This window comes from Aulonocara stuartgranti, assembly GCF_965226115.1.
Source record: "Aulonocara stuartgranti genome assembly, chromosome: 7".
NCBI classification, from domain to species: domain Eukaryota; kingdom Metazoa; phylum Chordata; class Actinopteri; order Cichliformes; family Cichlidae; genus Aulonocara; species Aulonocara stuartgranti.
Genome location: NC_138945.1, coordinates 17,641,197 through 17,659,727, shown reverse-complemented (window position 1 = coordinate 17,659,727; position 18,531 = coordinate 17,641,197). Strand labels below are relative to the sequence as shown.

General features: G+C 38.9%; 1 protein-coding gene across 2 annotated transcripts in view; it reads left to right on the top strand.

The window, feature by feature from the left end:
• Positions 1-18,531, top strand: part of fibcd1b (fibrinogen C domain containing 1b) — a 123,934-nt gene that overhangs the window by 60,242 nt on the left and 45,161 nt on the right. For both annotated transcript variants that reach the window (XM_082542363.1, XM_082542362.1), the window contains one exon: positions 5,867-6,003. In XM_082542363.1, the coding sequence (XP_082398489.1) occupies positions 5,867-6,003 (137 nt within the window). The remainder of the gene's footprint in view (positions 1-5,866; positions 6,004-18,531) is intronic.

Here is an 18,531-nt window from a genome sequence, read left to right as displayed (position 1 = left end):
GCAGGGTAAAGTTGGTGGTCAGAATCTGTATTTCTTACTGATTTCCCAAGACTGAGCTCTTATATGCAGTTTAGGTCTGCAACATAAATGTTGCCTGATACAAATCCTGCTTCATAGCACAGGTCTCTGCTGAAGTTTCACAAGATCACAATGTTTACATTTGGAAAAATTGAGAATACACATAAATTATGACGTTAAAACCATTTAACTTTGGCATTTATTACAATTTTATTGTTAGGAATACAATAATTATTCATTAAAGTTGCATTAACTGCAAATTTACCATCTAATAATAATGGTTATCATAAAAGTAATGCTAGCCACGCTACGTGCGTATTGCTAAGTCATACACAAAAGAAGGAGCCAGAAATTCAGGTCTGAAATGTTTGGAATTAGTTTTTTTGTATAGAAGCTGCAGAACAAATTAGATTACTTATTGTCAATTAATTATTAATTTTTAAACTGGTGTCATTAAAAATTTGTTGTTGTTTTTTTTCCAAATTTGGGATAAATGCAGTATAGCTTTTCTGATCTTATCCCATAACTTCATTAAAAAATTTTACAAGAGGTACCAGCACAACAAAAAGAACTCATTTCCAACTGAATCCATCCTTTTATGCAAGCTCACTGCAACATGTTAAAAAGCAAAGAGAAACGCAGAGGATACAGGATCTTTTTGAGCAAGGAGGTAATTAAAAAAAAAAAAAGACATGATTGCTCTTCGCTTTTTAACATGTTGCAGATATGTTCATGGTAGGCTCCTGTTTCTCTCTTATTATTTGATCTATTTCTTGAAGAGGAAGAGGGACGCACATGTGACCGGTCATTACTGAAGCTCACCCTGACTCCATCTGCTTATTCCACATTCCTCCTAGTAATAATGTATTCAGCCTCTCTTCCAAGCTGCATCCAGCTCCACCTGCTTTGCTCCTGCACCTGTGCTCCCAGAAATTTCAAAAGTAGAGTTTGGCACAATGCTGTGAACCAGTAGGCTTCAAAATAGCTAAATGGTATGTTTACATGTGCTTATAGACTATAAATATGCTCTACATTAAGCTTGTGAAATCCTGAAATGCAGTTTGATGCTGGGTTTTACTGCTTTTAACCCCTAGAGTTACTGTCAAGATAAAGTACATCAAAGCTGCCGGTGGTAAATCAGTGTTTCTTCTTTTTTGGATTGTTTTGGGGTTTGTTTGGTTTTTTTTTTCCTCTGTGTGGAGCAAAAACATCTAAACTAGGATAGACAGCAAAACAGCACCACAGAGCATCAAAAAATGATTTTTTTTCCACCTAACCACCCATACTCGTTAACTACATTGATTATTTTTATTATTACTAGCATTAGTAACTCTTGTGGTGGTTAAGTCCAACTCCAAAAATTTGGATTTACATACTAAATGTTAAAACCAGATACTATAAAAGTTGTGTGTGCACATATTTTATGTTAGATTTAATAGATTTACATGCAGTCTTTAGGCAAAAAGTGATCTTTGACTGGCTGTGTGCCCATATGTAAGTTCTCATGTTGAAAAGCAACAGAAAAGCATATGTAGTACATGTACTAGACAGACCTGTTGAACCACATTTTAACGCAAATATTCATATAACCAATCATATAACAGCAACTCAGTGCATTTAGACATGTAGATATGGTGAAGACAAACTGCTGAAATTCAAACTGAGTACATCTTTTTGTACATCTTTTCCATATGGGTGTGAATGTTTTAATAATTCATGTCAGTACTGTTTGCTCTATATTCCCAAAAGAACATATTAGATTTTCAAAGATATATGAATGCAAAACTGACAGCACTGAAGTCCGTCCCTGCATGCAGCAGGGTTTCTGATCAAACCGCTCTATTAGTCCTGCTCTGCAGCTCTCAGCGAGCTCGACTTGCTGTATTGTTACACGTCTCTACTGCATTAGACGCCAATGTTGTTTCAAATCCATGGCTGGGAATATTCCCCCAACAACTGAACCAACTGGAAGCTTACATTTATGGAAAAACTATAGTGGTTACTTTGCCGCTAAAATAGATTCAGAAACCAGAAAGTCGATATATTGTACATGTTATAGGCAATGGTACATTTTAACATTATAGGTAATGTTTCTAAAAGATCTGTAGAGATCTGGGCGACATTATGTTTTAAAGTTGATGAAGTAGATTTTTTTAAAATCCTTATAGTAATAATCAACAACCACATGATCACCTAAGCAACTCAGAACCCTGCAAATGAAGCAAATTTGTGCCTACAAAGTACAGAAATGCTATAAAAGACATTCCAAAAAGTTTTTAAGAAATGATTGAAACAAATTCTTTGATTGAAACAAAACAAAGAAATAGTGGGCAGGAAATGCAAAGCAAAGACTCCTTAATGACTGCAAAAAACCTGCAGGAAGGTTTAGCTGACACAGGAGAAGTGCTACACCATTTCATTATGCAATTTCAGTGCATTGACAAGGTTTACATGGATGAGTCACTAGATAAAAGAAAAAAACCTACAGTCTCATCGCAGATGTCTGAAGTATGAAAATCGTCATCTCAATAAGCCGTACATGCTGTTGATAAAAAGGTTCTTTGCCCACAATCATCAAATATATTTAGAGAAATGTTCTTCTTTGGTGTTTTGTAGCAGACCTTCAGGACTAATTGAAAAATGTATTCTGATAAATCTAAGTATAACAGTGCAAATTTTAAATTAAGAAACAGAGATTGAAAGGAGGCTGGCTAATTCAAAACAGGTAGATGATCCAAAACTCACCTCAATATGCTGAAACAACTTCCTGAGCTGAAGCTTTCACAGTAACGCTAAACATCATTAAATGTTTAGCGTTAGTGAGACTGAAACCTGCCAGAGGTGTATAAAGTCAAGCACGCGCATGCAAGTCTGCCTTCACAAAAGAGCTTATTGATTTGAAAGCGATACTGAAATTTGATGGCACAGTTGCAACAAGTCATTTGGTGAAATTTGTTCTATACTAGACATTTCTTGATCAACTAAAATTTTAAGTGATGTTATTGCAAACTGAAATCTTTTTTTTTTTGCCTGTCCCGTTTGGCTCTTTTGCCATCAGAATTGTTGTCTAAAGGCAAAGAAAGATGCCCAACGGATTTACTTTACCAAATGGACCGTCCCAGCCTTGCCGTAATGGTCTATTTGATTCACCTTTTATTGTTTATTTTAGTTTTTATTTTCACTTGCTAGAGATGGGACAGACTTGAATGAGGAAAAGAAAAGGGAGAAAGAAAGAGGGGGAAAAAACAGCAGAGAAGAGGGACGGGGATAAAGGGCAAAAAACAAAAACCAACAAAATAAGCAGACAAAAAATACATAAATCAATCACCTGGATCACCTGTTGAGAAAGAAAAAAGAAAACAAGCATTTAACAAGAGATAAACAACATCATGATGATCTATGGGAATATAACAGTAAATACTAAGTGTTAAACATTATTGTGCAGCACGTAAGATCGACAGCGCACAGTGTGCTTTAAGGTAGGAGCCAAAAAGGGTGTAGTTTGTGTGTGTGAGCACCCGTGTGTGCACCTGTGAGCATGAACACACTTGTTTTTAAAAGGTTCCTTCATGTAATGATCTGCTAGAGGGTGTGGGGAGCCACAGCCCCGTCCTCCAGGGCATGAAGCAGGTATGGAGGAGATCAAAACTCCAGACATCCAGAGGCCCCCAGAACACAAGAGACCAAGGAAGACCAACAGAGGGGCAGCCGCGCCACTGTCCCAGAAAGAGCTGAGGAGAGTCCCAGATGAGGGCTCACTCAGCAGCCGTGGAGCAGAAGCCAGGAGGGGTTGCAGTGACGTGCCCGTGAGCTCCGCCGGCAGCCAGCTGTGCCAGAGTGAACGAGCCCCAGGCCGAGCCAGCTCCCCCGCACCCCCACACTCCGCAACCCGCCAGGGAAAGGGGGCCCAGGCCCATCCGGACCGGGGCCCAGTACAGCAGCGCCGCCTGGCCTCACAGAGCCCGGGACAGCCACCCGACCCCACCACAGAGAAAACTGCACCCACCCCGTCATCCACTCATGTTCCAGACTACATGAGACAATAGACGCCCAGGCTGAGATCTTCCTCCACCTCTCCTGTATCTCCCCCTCCTGCAGAGTGAGGTCCTGAAGAGAGGAGAGCTCCTGCAAGATGTAACAACCTCCCCCACCAGTCGAAGAGCCCCCCAGGTGGCTCGATGCACCGGCGGCACCCTGCGCAAACTGAAATCTTATAAAAACTACAGAAACTGCTGAGTCCCAAACTCTTCTGGCATTAACATCAGCACAAAACCTGTGCCGGGAGCTTTGTGATGCCTATGGCCGATCTGTAGATGTAATGTGTAGACGTCCCAGTACTTCTTCCCATGTAAGGTGGTTCTGGGTAGATCTGATAAAACTTGTGTGTGAGTATGTGTAAGTGATCTGCAAGTAATGTTCTTATTTATTCCAAAATATGCTTGCATTTTGGAATATCTAATGGGGCATTCCCATGACTCATTAGACTGATAACTTTCTGTGCATGCCACAATTACTGTTTAATTTTCTGCGTTTACTAAATTAAAAAAAAAAAGTAATTGCATTCAATGAAAGGGCCACATATATATCTAATGCAGTGGGGTTGTATTTAAAAAAATAATTAACAGAACATGGAATTTGATGATAGATGCGCAGACATATGCATACAACTATAAGACATCTAAAGTTGTGAATGTAAAGCCTGTGTCACTAAGTCTTGGAGAAAGATTTGAAAACGAGTGATTCCCATTCATTTATTGCTTCCATTGTATGCTTTTGTATTAAATATCTTGCAGCCATAAAGCAGGTCAAGTAAAAGCAGACCTAGAGTGTAAGTGCAATCAATGAAGGTGTTACTTGGAAGGAAATTTTCTCGGCTCTAAGGGATGATTAAGCTGAAAAAGAAATGACTGTGTTAGAGAATTCCTAAATAGCGACTCTTCTATCGAACCTAGACACCCCCAGTTTCCAGTAATGAAAAGAAGTAGGAAATGTTACCATTTATGTGTGACGGTGATGAAAGTTCGGATCTTATTAGCCGAGGCTTACACGGAGAAACTGAAAAGCTTCGGGGAGAGCAAACATTTCCTATCATGTAGGGTTCTGTAAAAAAAAATCTTGTATGGTCTTTTTAAGAAGTCTCCTGGCTGTTTTAAATTCAGGGGTTTGACCCGGTGAAGGCATAATCTATAACACTGTCCTCATCACAGAGTTTCTCTCCTGCTTCCTGGTGAATAGATTTTGTATCCCTTGTGTAAGAAGGGTTTCTCAGTCACAGACAAGGGTGCTACTATTCTGCTCTGCTGTGGCTTACAAGCTCTCTCTGTCACTGTCACGTCTCCTCTTCACTAACTCATCTCGAATTCTGCCTGTTATATACTTCTCTCCAATCTTTCTGCCTCCTTGTCTGTTTTATATCCCTCAAATGTATATACCTCCTCACTAAGATATCCTTCTTTTTCTCTAACTTCCTTTTGATTATTCCTTTCCCAGCTACTTGTATTATCTCGCATCACGGTGCTGTATATCTGCGCTCCACCCTCGTGTCTTCCCAGCTTCATTTAACCTACTTGCTTTTCATATTTTTCCTCCCATAATTTCGTCTTTGACAGACTTACAGTGTGTTTTGTTCCACTTTTGTCATCCATCACCTGCTCGTCGATCTCATCATCAATCTTTTTTTCACAACACTCAAACTGTTCCTTTACAATTCCTGTGTCCGTGTGTCAGTGGCAGTGCCTGGATTTAAATGGAAGGCAAAGCAAGACTCGTGTACAAGTGCATGCTTTGCCTTTGAAATCCATATTAGAGCCAATTTATTTAATGACTCGCTGTTTTTGCATGTCCCCAGGCTCACGTCCCCGTGACTGTGGTGATCTGTATGCCAGTGGACAGAGAGAAGATGGCATCTATTCTGTGTTTCCTATTCACCACCCTTCAGGCTTCCAGGTCTACTGTGACATGACAACAGACGGTGGAGGCTGGACGGTGAGTCAGAGAAAAACACACTTTTGTATCACAGTGAGCACACACCCACACACAGCTTTTAACCCCTGTGTGTCTCTCCCCGAGGGAGCAACATTCACTCTTTTGGTGCGCTAGGGTAGTAATCAAGATGTATTCAGGGAATGCAAGGTACTAGAAGGTCATTTTATTAGGTCTGCTTTTTAAAATCTGCATGTATGAACCGATTACCTAACCCTTGTCTTGAGGGAAGTTTTGCAATATTTTTTTGGACAACAATGGACTTATTAAATGTTGCTGGTTAAATATAAAGTTAACAGTTACTGGACGAAGCAATGTGTGCAATATGTCATGAACACCTTGAGATTTTTTCAAATTTGGGAAAGTCTTTACTTTAAAAAAAACTGATTATAATTTGGTGGTTGAAGCATATATGAATGAAATATGAAATATAAATAAAATATATTTTGTGCCATACAGTACCATGCAAACGTCTTGAGTCACCCCATCCATCCATCCATGTATTTTCCTCTGCTTATCCAATTCAGGGTCGCAGAGGGCTGATGCCTTTCCCAGCTGCCCCCCTTAATTCTTTATGATTTCCTAAGGAGTCGAAATTCCTTCCAATTTTGTTAAAGTGGTCTTGTGCAATAGTTCTCCACACTTTCTGAAGGCCTTTCAAAGTCTTTCTTTGGACATTACCTGCTTTTTAAATTACTCCAGTAATTGTACTTGATCTTTTTGTTGTTGGTGTTAGCTACTTAACACTGATCTAAGAAGCATTTAAGCATAAAAACATCACCTAACTCAAGGGATGAACCGCTCTTGTGCATACACATAACATACAACAGCAAAGAAACTATTTAAATTGTATTGTATCTTTAGGTACTTTTTACTACTGCAAAAACACATAATCTCTTCCCAGTTTATTAGCTGAATCTCCTAAATATGACAAAGGTAACGTAGTTTGACAGGTATAAGATAACATTTTTGCACTAACAAGCTGATTCCCAAAGACCTATTGGCTGAGAAATGTCTTCGCATGATTTACAATGTGTCCTTAAAAAATCTGAAAAGAGTTGGAGACAAAATATGATGTGGCAGTTCTAAAAGAAACTAAGTACAGCAGATGAACAGGATCTCACGATCATGTCCATAAGAAACAGGAGAAAATCCAGCAAAGACCTGAGACATGACTTGATAGAAGCATCGGGCTCTTTGGCTGATCCATCTACTTTTCACTGAAGCCTCATTAGAAATGGTGTCAGTGGAAGGGTGTCAAGAAGCCATTTTTAAGGAAGTAAAACGGGGGGGAAAGGCTGACATATGCCAAATTACACAAGAACTGGACTCAAGATCATTGGTACCATGTTTTATGGAGTGATGGGCAATGGGTGGAATTATGAACACAGAAAAGTCTGATTGGCAATGGCTTCATTTTTCAGCATGACAAGGAAGTCAGAAGAACCCACAATGGAACAATATGAGTCATGGATTGGCCTCGTCAGAGCCCACCCCTCAACATTATTATTAAAATTGGAACAAAAAGGCAGCAAACATCCCTTTAAAAGGCTTTGAAGGTCTTCAAGAAGCCTGGAGAACTGTTCCTGAAGACTACTTAAAGAAAGCTGCCTAAGAGACTTCGCACTCTGTTGGCCTGATATATATATATATATATATGCTGTATATCAGCGTATATTTGCACAGTACTGTAGCTCAAGAATTTTCACATAGATACATGTCTAAACTCTGGTAAAATTATGAAGTTGTGACATTTTATATCCAAAAGTATTGTCTAATTACTAAAACAGAGGTTTCCTGCTCATGATTTGCTTTTAATTTCAAAAACATAATATTCGTGACTCATAATTTAGGTGACAATATCAAATGAATAAAGCAGAAAAGGAAAGCCAGTATTACAGGGGCAGTCACAGCAGAAGATGATGACACCTTTTGTTTTGTAAATGCTCAATAAAGGTTAAGTAAGTGCTGTCATCATGAGTAGAGATTCAGATACTCTTTTGCTTTGCCCGTGCTGAGATTTCTTGTAGAAAAAATACAAAGAAAGCATATTACAGCATCTGACTTTATGCGTAATTCCATTCGCTGTGCATCAAACTCACCGGAGAAAATGTTTTCATTATAGCTGACAAATTCCTGCACTGATTGTGTGTTTTTCGCTTTGTAATTCTTGCAATCTTGTCTTTGTACAGTAATATTTTGTATTTAATTAAGAAAAAAAAAGAGATATTTTTGTTTCCTAAGAATGTGGTTTTTCTTTGATCAAATACATGTCAGCTGTCTGGCCTTGTTAAAGCAAACATCACGGTTTAAGTGAGACTGTATACTGGATGCACTGCATCTTTGGGGAATGAAAGACAAGCGAGGTGAACAAACATTTACACAGGGATGTTTGAGGTTATATTTGGAAGCGTGGTTTAGATGTATCTCACACAAAACACACACGGAGGCACACGCACACACTCTTACTGGTTAGAGCCATTTATGTCTATTTGTTCTAAAGCATAATGTAGCAGCTGTCAGGAAAGCAGAGCAGTTTTTAATGGAGGACTAAGACTCTGAAACTGAAGCTGCACAATCCAATATTTTGATATATAATAGGTTGTGATACTTGTAAGTAAAACCAAGAGCCCGGTTTTTCAGCTCTGTCCCATGTATTTGAATGGATAGTTAAAAAAAATCTATTCAATGAGCTGTTAAAGAAAAAGATTTCTGCTTCTCGCAAAGTAACATAAGCAGCATTAAAAGTCTTCTACATCCTTTAAGGGAATAATTAAATCTCTCCCATTTATAAAGGTTAGGGTGCAATGCTGCCTTGTTTATTCTTTTTTTTAAATGGATAGTTAAAACTCCTTGAAGGCTTTCCTCCTGAATGTGTGCAGAACTTTCAAAGGTTTAAAGGAGAGCACACAGTTTCAAACCTCCAAACTACTTTGCTCGCAGTCTGTGGCTGCAATCACAGCTATATTGTCTGCATTTTACGCACTAATTGACTGTTTATACTGGCGGACGTATTATGCCGCTACAGTCATTATGCACATTGTCAAGCTTAATAAGGAAAAGAAGCACAGCAAAGGCAAATGTAGTCTGAAATAGGTATCCTATTATACTGCGTCTGAGTTTGCTTTCCACATCCGCGACAGTGACATAAGCACATATAAAATATCAGCTCAAGTCGCTGTTTAATCGGCATGTCAGTGAATTGTGCGTGCATGTGTGTGCACTTGTAAACCAGTGACTAACTGCGTGAGATAGGCAAGGTCGTACCCTCCTATCATCAAATAAAGCCAAACTGTCAGAATGACAGAGTGCTTAGCCCAGCATGATGGAATAGAGCTACATACCAGCCTGTCAGTGGATAGCAGCTTGTATGTGTGTGTGTGAGTGGGAGGGTGTATGTGTTCGTGTGTCTGTGCATGAATTACTGTTTGTGCATTAAAGCGAGCATACTTCCACAAAAACAGTTTCTGAACGTGAACGTGCTTTCCTGTCAGAGTTCCCGTCCGTTTTCCGAAAGATGCAGCAGTGTCAAAGTGAGCAGACTTTGAGTATGGTCCTATAAAAGGATTAACAGCTCCGATTGAGGTGATAATATAGCAGTTACTGATCCGGCCTGGTGTGTTGAGCTGATTGTGATAACGCTTGAGCCTCATTAAGAGATCAGTGTGGTGTGATCCAACTGGGGCAGGTAGGAAGAGGAGATGCATGGTGAGTTGAGTGGCTTAGTGCCTGTCTGACGGCTGAGCTTAAATAAGGAATGAGCCATATGCTGCCACCTCATTAGCATACTGACATACTGTAGCACTGTTGCAGAGGCTGCTGCAGACACACTGAAAGATGAGCAGGTTACTCGCAGAAGGGAGGGAACAGAGGAGAGCGAGTGGGACTCGGAGGAGACAAAGAAGGGAGTGGGCTTGATGAAAACATCAGAATCCAAAAGGGAGGAAGAGTGATAACAAGGATGCAGGGATTTAAAAAAAATAATACCATAAGTGAAAAGGAATTAGATCGCTCCCCGTACTTTGAAATGGATAATTCAAATGCAATCAAATGTTTCTGTTCTGCAGTATTTGCAGTGAAAAGGTGACCTTTAGGGAGCCTTGTTAATTGTACAGCTGTCTTACATAGATTTAGATGTCAGTCAGCAGAGCTGTAGCATCAGTCAGTGATGACCTTTAGAAGAATGTGTTTTCAGGGTCTGTTCACTTGTCTGTACCTTAATAATACAGCAGACAAATATGTTCACCGGATATCACCAATAGCAGTTCCCATAGTTTTAGCATTTGGAGGGCGTTAATGTGTGGGTTCGCCTGGACGATTTCTGTTTCATTGTTCTAATAGCACCCTATAAGATTTGCCTTTAGAAAAAAGGGCAAAAATTAGAGACCACCAGCTGTTTTAAATGGCAGCATGTTCAAAGAAAATGTGTTCCATAATGCCATGCATGACTCATAATCAGACCAAACCAACACAGCCACCCACAAAATCCACTATTTCTAACATCACGAATCTCTTCTGAAACTATACATTAATAATAACACATAGTTAAATTCTAGTTTCTACTTTTTCCATCAAGCTGTCCACACTATGAAGGGTGATTTTTGCAATGATCTGGTTATGAGAATAAAATATTGGTACTGTGTCAAACTACAAATATGCTGTGATAATATTAGGATACACATATAATTAATTATAATTATAATTAATAAAACAATTAGGGTGGAGTTTACTGCAAAACAGAAATGGGAGATAATTAAAATCACAGAGGATAATTACAAGCAAAATTAAAAGCATATTTGAAAATAAGAATGAGACAGTTAAAAATTGAACTAAAATTAAAAGGTTAAAGAGAAAAGATGAATTTTTAATTGAGATTTGAAAACTCTTAGTGAAGCAGTGTTGATCACTCTAGGATATAAGGAATTGCATTAATCCAGCCTGGGTGTGATAAAGGTGTTGACCACCTTTTCAAGGTTTTAAAAGAACAGAAGGGTTTGGCTTTAGCTAAGAGTCTTGACTGAGAGAAGCCAGCATTGACGACAGATTTAATCGGCAAATCTAATTTGGGAGCAGAAGTCAAGATTATAACAAGGTTCTTTACATGAAGTTTACAGCATGAAGTTAGAGATCTGAGGGATGGAGTCAAATTTGTGAACTGTGCTGCCTGGCAATGAACAGGGTTAATAAAAAACATATAGGATTTTGGTTTGGTTTTCACTGAGGGTTAGAAAATTCACTGACAGCCAAGTTTTAATCAAGTAACGCCAGTTTTTTTATTTTTTTTATTTTGCGCAATAAAAACCAAAGGAAAACAATGCATTACATAGCTAACAAATTTGGGAGCTATTGCAGTTTCAGGAACCGGATGCATTAAAGCTGCGGTCTCGTTACATACAGGAAAATCTCACTTAAAATAAAAAAATAATAAAACAAAAACACACAAGTGTGCAAAAGAAACAGCCAGTTTTTTCTCTGTTGGGTCTTAATGGCTTAATGTAGAAGCCTTTACCTTACAATAGTCCCCCTGGGGTGACTGCAGCTGTGATTTGGCCATTTATAAGTAAAACTGAATTGAATTGAACTAAATTGGCTGCTTGCAAACTGCAGATGCTGTAAAGTAGGTTGTAACGTGGTGAATACTTAGAGAAAGGTTTTTGTTTGTTTGTTTTTTTACTATAATTAAAACATGTAATAACTGGAAAAAAACAACAGCCTTTTACACAATCAATAAATAAAGAGTTTAGAGGCTGCATGGGAAAAAAAATGGCCGTGTACCAGGTTGATTCAGAGACTGAGATAGAAAATTGTAGATAAAGACTAAATGTAGGGTTTTAGTAACTGTCAAGTGAGTAGAGTGGTGGTACCTTTATACGAAAGACAAATCAATAACTAGAATAACATGCTGAGTTTTCTCGACTGTAAGATACTATGCAGAATATGAGTTTCCCGCACTGCAGGGAGTATCCTCTATAGCACGATGACTCATATGTCAAATAGATATAAATGTGTTTTTTCCATTTTTTTTTTAAAGAGAAGACGCTAAACAGGATAAAAATCAATGAGCAGCAGCAAAAAAAGATGTATCAGATCAAATCTATGTTGATAAATCATAATGATATTGTTAGTCAGAGTTAACATACTAGTTTTGACAGAGGTGCGCATCTTGGATAGGGCTAGTATAGTACACAGTAACCACCATTAGTGTATTTTAGTGCTTGAAGAGAAGAGAAGAGAAGAGAAGAGAAGAGAAGAGAAGAGAAGAGAAGAGAAGAGACATTTCATGGAGGTTGATGTGAATGGTTGTCAGAGGAAATTGGTCAGTATTTCCTCACTGCCATAACTCATGCCCCAGAGACTGTTGGACAACAGAGGTAGGAGGGATGATGGCAGATAGGACATAAAAGAAGAAAGCTGTCATTACCTGCTCCCAAAACACACACTCAGCACTCATAAAAATAAGTTATGAAGTGTTCAACTATCTATACAAATAATCAAAGAAACAGAGATGCCTGTACATATATATATATATATATATATATATATATAGCCAGAGTAATCCTTTGGGCAAGCATTGCCATCTGCAAAAGGGTGATTTCAAATGCCATTTAAACACATTCTCACGGCTTAGGGTAATGTCTTCTATTATTACTATTTTATTTGTTAAAAGGAAGGGCCTAAAAATGACCACAGCATAAATAATTAATGAGAGTAGATATATCAAAGTGCTCTGCGGGTCTGCATTATCAAATGGTGCTTTTATCGAAAGCACTGCAATCACTCTCAAATATTCAATTCAGCTAAGAACTGAAATGTAAAAGTTTTTGAGATTGAATGTACGATTGTGTGCATGTTGTATCACTCCTCAGGAGGCTTAGAGTGCCTTTTTGAGCATGTCGGAGGCGACGCTATAGGCTTTTCAGCATCTCTATCTGACTCGCAGGTTCTTCAATATTTCATGCCTGTTAGTTTATTGGTTTGAAAAATAAAGCAAATCCAGGATGGAAGTTTCTCCAGTTGTTTCATATCTCTAAATGATCTGTAAGGCACAGAATTGAAAACCTACGAGTACAATCTCACTTCTGTTTAAAGCATGCATTTTTCTTTTTAATGTTTAGTTTGCACACTCAACAGTCACTCTATCCAAATTCAATTTACTTTTCTCGACAATGAAGCAAACCTCTGTTTTCACCCTAAATATCTGACATAAAGAAATAATATTGTGGTGCTGAGACAGAGCATGAGCTGTCCACTGGACGCGTTACAGCAGGCAGAGTCAGACATGTCCTTTAGGATATTACTGCCATTAGGCTGGGATGAGTGTTTTTTGGGAATGGGGAAGGTTAGACGGCTGTGGGAGAGATGCTGCACAAACATTTGCTAATTCTACATTTCCTATCTGAGCAAGCACGCGAACAGGACTCTTGATATAGCTGCTGCTACCGTTTAATGGAAAAGCCTCAAGCCTCATCTCGAGCCACTTTTCATTTCTTTCTGTTTTGCTTGGAAACACATAGCAATACATGAAGTAAGGCAGAAACAGAGGTCGTACAGCTTCTTTAAGTAGTCTTCAGAATTTTCAAGGACATTCAAAGCTCTTCTTTGAATGTTGGCTCCATTTTGTTCCAGTCATTGTTGTGATGATCCCACACTGCTTCAGTAATGTTAAGGTCCGGGCTCTGGGGAAGCCAAGACTGCTAGTGTCCCATCGTGTATTTTTCTCTTCAGGTATTTTACAGCATTGGCAGTGTGTTGAAAGCACGAAAAATGAGGTCACTGACAATCAGATGTTTTCCAAATGCTGGATCAAAATCTAATGGTACTTTCATGGGTTCATAATTCAACCAATTTTAACAACGTATCCAACACCACTGAATGTAATGTAGCCTCAATCCATGACAGCCGTCACTGTGTTTTACAGATGGCTGTAGATGCTGTTTCACTTCTCTCCTGACCTCCTCAGTACTTACAGAATTTTCAAATTTGGATCCATCACTCCGTATGACCCGTTGCCACTGATTTTCAGTCTAGTTCTTGTGTAAATTGGCATGTGTGCACCTTTTCTGCCTGTTTCCCCTTCCTTATGAATGGCTTCTTGACAGCCATCCTTGCACTGAGTGAATAGTAGATGAACCAAATGAAGGGCCAGATGTATTTCTCAGGTCCTGTGTCAGGTCTTTGCTGGACTTTCTTAAGAGCATGACTTTCAGATAGTGTTCATTTGCTGTGTTTTTTTTGTTTGTTTGTTTGTTTGTTTTTTTGTCTGCCACCTCTTGTTTTGTCCTCTAAGGACACACTGGATGTCATCTTGAGTTATGGCAAGTGTTTAGCTAACAGCTCTTTGGCAATTACCTTGTTGGTGCAAACTGTGCAAGCCTTGGCATTCTTCATAGATATAACTAAAGCGGTGGGAACAAATTATGTGTTATTACAACAGACTAAAACAGTTTCGTTCTTTGTCTTTTTGGCGCAGGTTTCTGTCGTGCAGACACAACAATAGTCCCTCCTTGAGTTAGGTCCATTTTTATGCTGGAATGATTCAGAATTCAGTGTTAAGTGGCTAAATAACAAATTTCAAATGACAAAATAGAAAAACAACTGCTTTGTTTTTTTGTTGCTTTGTTTTTTTCTTTTCTTTTTTTTTTTAATAAATTTGTTTTTAGCTCTTTGAATGCAAAATATAAAACAACAAGGGCTGGCTTTAGACTTTTGCACAGCACTTTATATAAGTAAAGCTTATACTGGCTTTACAGTTTTTCTCAAATGTTAAAACACAAAAGCCAATCCTGTAACCCAAATGACCAGTAGTCTAAACACATTTACTAAATGTAGCCACCATATTCCAGTACCATAAACACATGTCACATGAAGACACAATTCACAAAACACAACCCTCTGTACTCATAAATCTAAACACATTTTTCCTTGCTAAAACACATGTTGCAAAACAACTCTGCTCATATCCTCAAATGAAAGCCCATGTGATGCAAAATGCTTGCCACAGTCACCAATCTTTGAACACAGGGAACACACCTGGCGTCATTCACTACACACAATGACTCAAAATTGAAGACACTTGTTGCTAATGCTGTACCCACATGTAAAAGCAAGTTCAGAGTGCACAGTATGCTGAAGGTTCCAAACAAACACAATGGATGAAGGCAGAGTCAGGGGAAGAGGAATTTGATGCAGAGGAGGGAGAAGAGCTGGCCCTGGAAGAAGAGGAGCAGGCCAATGAGGAAGAGGAGTTCAAATGAGAGGAGGAAGAGGAGCGACCAACGAGGAAGAGGAGAAGGCCAACATGGGAGAGGAGAAGGTCCAGGAGGGAGAGCAAGACAACCTCGTACCATCATTACGAGATGCGAGCAACAGCTCAGCGACATGATGCCGCACAGTGATTGTGGTGTGTGTGGTGTGAATAACGTAAATAAAAAAACTTCACACCCTGTTCATGTTTTCAAGATTACTGTTGTGTGCAATAGATTCTGTTTTTGCATTGAGTTGTGTTACAGTAGTGTACGTACATGCAGGATTTTCTATAGATTTATACTACTCATATGAAACTCACAAATCTAAATGCCTAATCCTCTGCAGAGATCTACGACGATCCGTTACTGTATAGTTTCTAAAATATGCATTGGCAGTTATGGAACAAAGAACCTTCTCACAAATTGAGCATTGTGTTTTCAATTGTTTTGCTGTAGTGTGTAATGCTGTGTATAGTGTTTACAGTTTTGACAACTTCGAGCTGCTCTCTTGGTGTGGGAGTTTGAGTTTTGCAGTGGGAAGGTGTGGTTGTGTTTATGTAGCTTTAGAGAAGGGTGTTGTGTTTGGACATTGGGGGACCTGGTGGTAACGTTTGTGACATGTGTTTTAGCATTTGAGAAAAACTGTAATAAATAAATCAGTTTTAGCTTCTTGTATCTTGGCACGCGCCACACCAGTGTGATGCTAAATCCCAAAGTCTTGTACTGCCCTTGATCTTTGTCTACATGCAGACTTTAGAAGAATGTTTACAAGCCCTAGCAGAGATCTACCTGTGTTAACCCGGTTTCTCTTAATCCTTTCACCCCACCCAAAAAAGGGAAAAACAGATTTCTTATTTATATGATGTTTCTGAAATCAGGTTACCCCTGCAAGCCAAGAATAATCTTTTTTACTTAAGCACATGTAAATGCAGAAATATGTGTGTAAGCAGGAGTGAAAAAATAAAAAATAAAATAAAAAAATGCTTGTGGATTGTGTTTGTCCTTCTGTTCTCATTTGCTGCTGCTGTGTTTGGAGCACATCTGTCTTTCTGATAGGATTATAAAACATTCACCAGCAGATGTTTGCACTCCTCTTTGAAGATAGCAATTGTGCAGACTGTTGTGGATTTATGAGTGCTTTCATCAGACAGTGTTGAATTTGTCACTATATCATCAATATTCTTAACAATGTAATCAAACTGTTAGAAGCTCCTCTACCAGTCTGTTTTGATCCATCTTATGAAAAGGAGCACGGAGCTGCTTTTGGAGCTGATTTTATTAGCATCAAGTCATGTTTTGTGTATTTATTTTATTTATCTTATTTTCCTCCTGTCTACATGTCTATCTTGGCTATTTCCACATTGTGTCTGTTTTCCATAAATGCTGCTTTAAAAAAAAAAAAAAAAAAGATCATTCCTGTGTGATTCAGTTTGCCTTTATAGCAGATATATTAAGCGCTCAGGAAGATGTTACCATTTACCTTCAGGTAGTGAGCAGAGCAAGTGACATCTGTTGCCAAAGCACCAAACATATAAACATAGTGTGCTCACAGCATGTAGCCTATATGCCAAGAGCTAACAAGCTATTGGCATAATGCCTTTTTTCCACCCAGTCACATGCCAGACTGTAAATCTCCCAGAATCAGCTTTTGAGTGCTTGTGTTGATTCTTCCCTGTGTTCTGGTCTGTCAGTCAGGGTGTCCGTCTGTGCACGCTGCAGGCTCCCAGTAGTTGACAGAAAGCCTGCTGAAGAGCTTAAGGCAGCTTGTTAAGTAGCCTCCATCTACTGCAGAGATTACAGGGAGCTTAATGTAATCATGCCTGTGCAATAGCCCGTGTGTTGGGTGAGATGGTCATTAAGGAGTGGAGATTTGCTTGTTAACGTTGTTTCGGCCATTGTTTTTTTGTTTGGTTTTTTTCACTGCATTTCTTGTTTGCCTGTTTAAACGGTCCTCCTAAAACTACTGACTGTATTTGCATAGAGCATTTAGATGTTGGCCTGATGCTAGTCTTGATTTATTTTTATTTTTTTTTTGCATGTGTGTGTGTCTGTGTCTAGCCAGTGGCTGCAGGCCCTAAACCCAGAGTCCCTAAATGCAGGGGTTACTTTTTTTTCAAAGAGGTGTCAAGTGAACTTGACTTTTACATGTCTAATACTTAAATGATGTTGATTTGGTGACACAGACACTCTGACAATACATGTTACAGGAGCTGCTGGCACCCTCAAAGCTATTTTTCTTCATCTGTACAGCCTTGTAAATAACTGCTCCTCAAAAAATAAGGAAAAAAAACAAGGGAACAAAGATCCACTCCACTGAGTTAACAAAAATACAGCTGTTGCCACTGCAATTCTGACTTGTACCCTGTGACATACTGTCATAAACAAAATAATACCCTGTTAGTATATCCACATAGGTATAATCCAGCTATATATGTGTGTGTGTGTGTGTGTGTGTGTGTGTGTGTGTGTGTGTGTGTGTGTGTGTGTGTGTGTGTGTGTGTGTGTGCACCTGGAGACAATAATAAACAGCTCAGTGCCATAGCTGATTATTTTCTCTTTGGAACTACAGTGTACTAGTGGCAGTCTCAAAATTTTATTCTAATATTCCTAAGGGAAGAATCCCATCAAACTTGTGTAGGTAGGGCCAACAGAGTTGGCAATCGGGAACAGGTTTATTTAACACAGGCAGCTCAAGGCTCATATTATCCATGTGCACTGTTTCATTTCAGCTCAGTGCATTTGACTGTCATTCACAGATGCACTATTTTCTCCGTCTGTGGTGTGTTTGTGTCACGGCAGAGCTGTGTGCTACCTTGCTGTAAGTGCATTAATAAAAGCTTCCAAACATGGGTCTATCTGTCTTAAGGCTTTGTTTGAGAATGACAGTTTTGTTTAGACTTAACAGCTGGCACCTAGGTCTCGTCCGATGTGGTGGAGGGACTGTGGATTTTTTTTTTTTTTTTTTTTTACTGCCTGTCCTCTGATTTATCAGAATAGCCCCCTCTGTGCATTTACAAATCAACGCTGGGTTTCACTGCCTTTTAGCAAAACATATAGTTTGACGGCATGGACTGGCAATTCCTATAGCTTGCTCGGGGAGTCTTCAGATGAAGGGAAGAGAAGTGAGCCTTTATTGAAATAAATAAATAAATCAATAATGCATGAGGGATGAACCTTAATAATCCATTCAGGGAACTTGATTTATAACAGTTACTTACTTAAAGAATTGATTGTACTATGCTATGATACTTTTGGTTTTTTTGTCTCAAGTTTCCTTTAATATTGA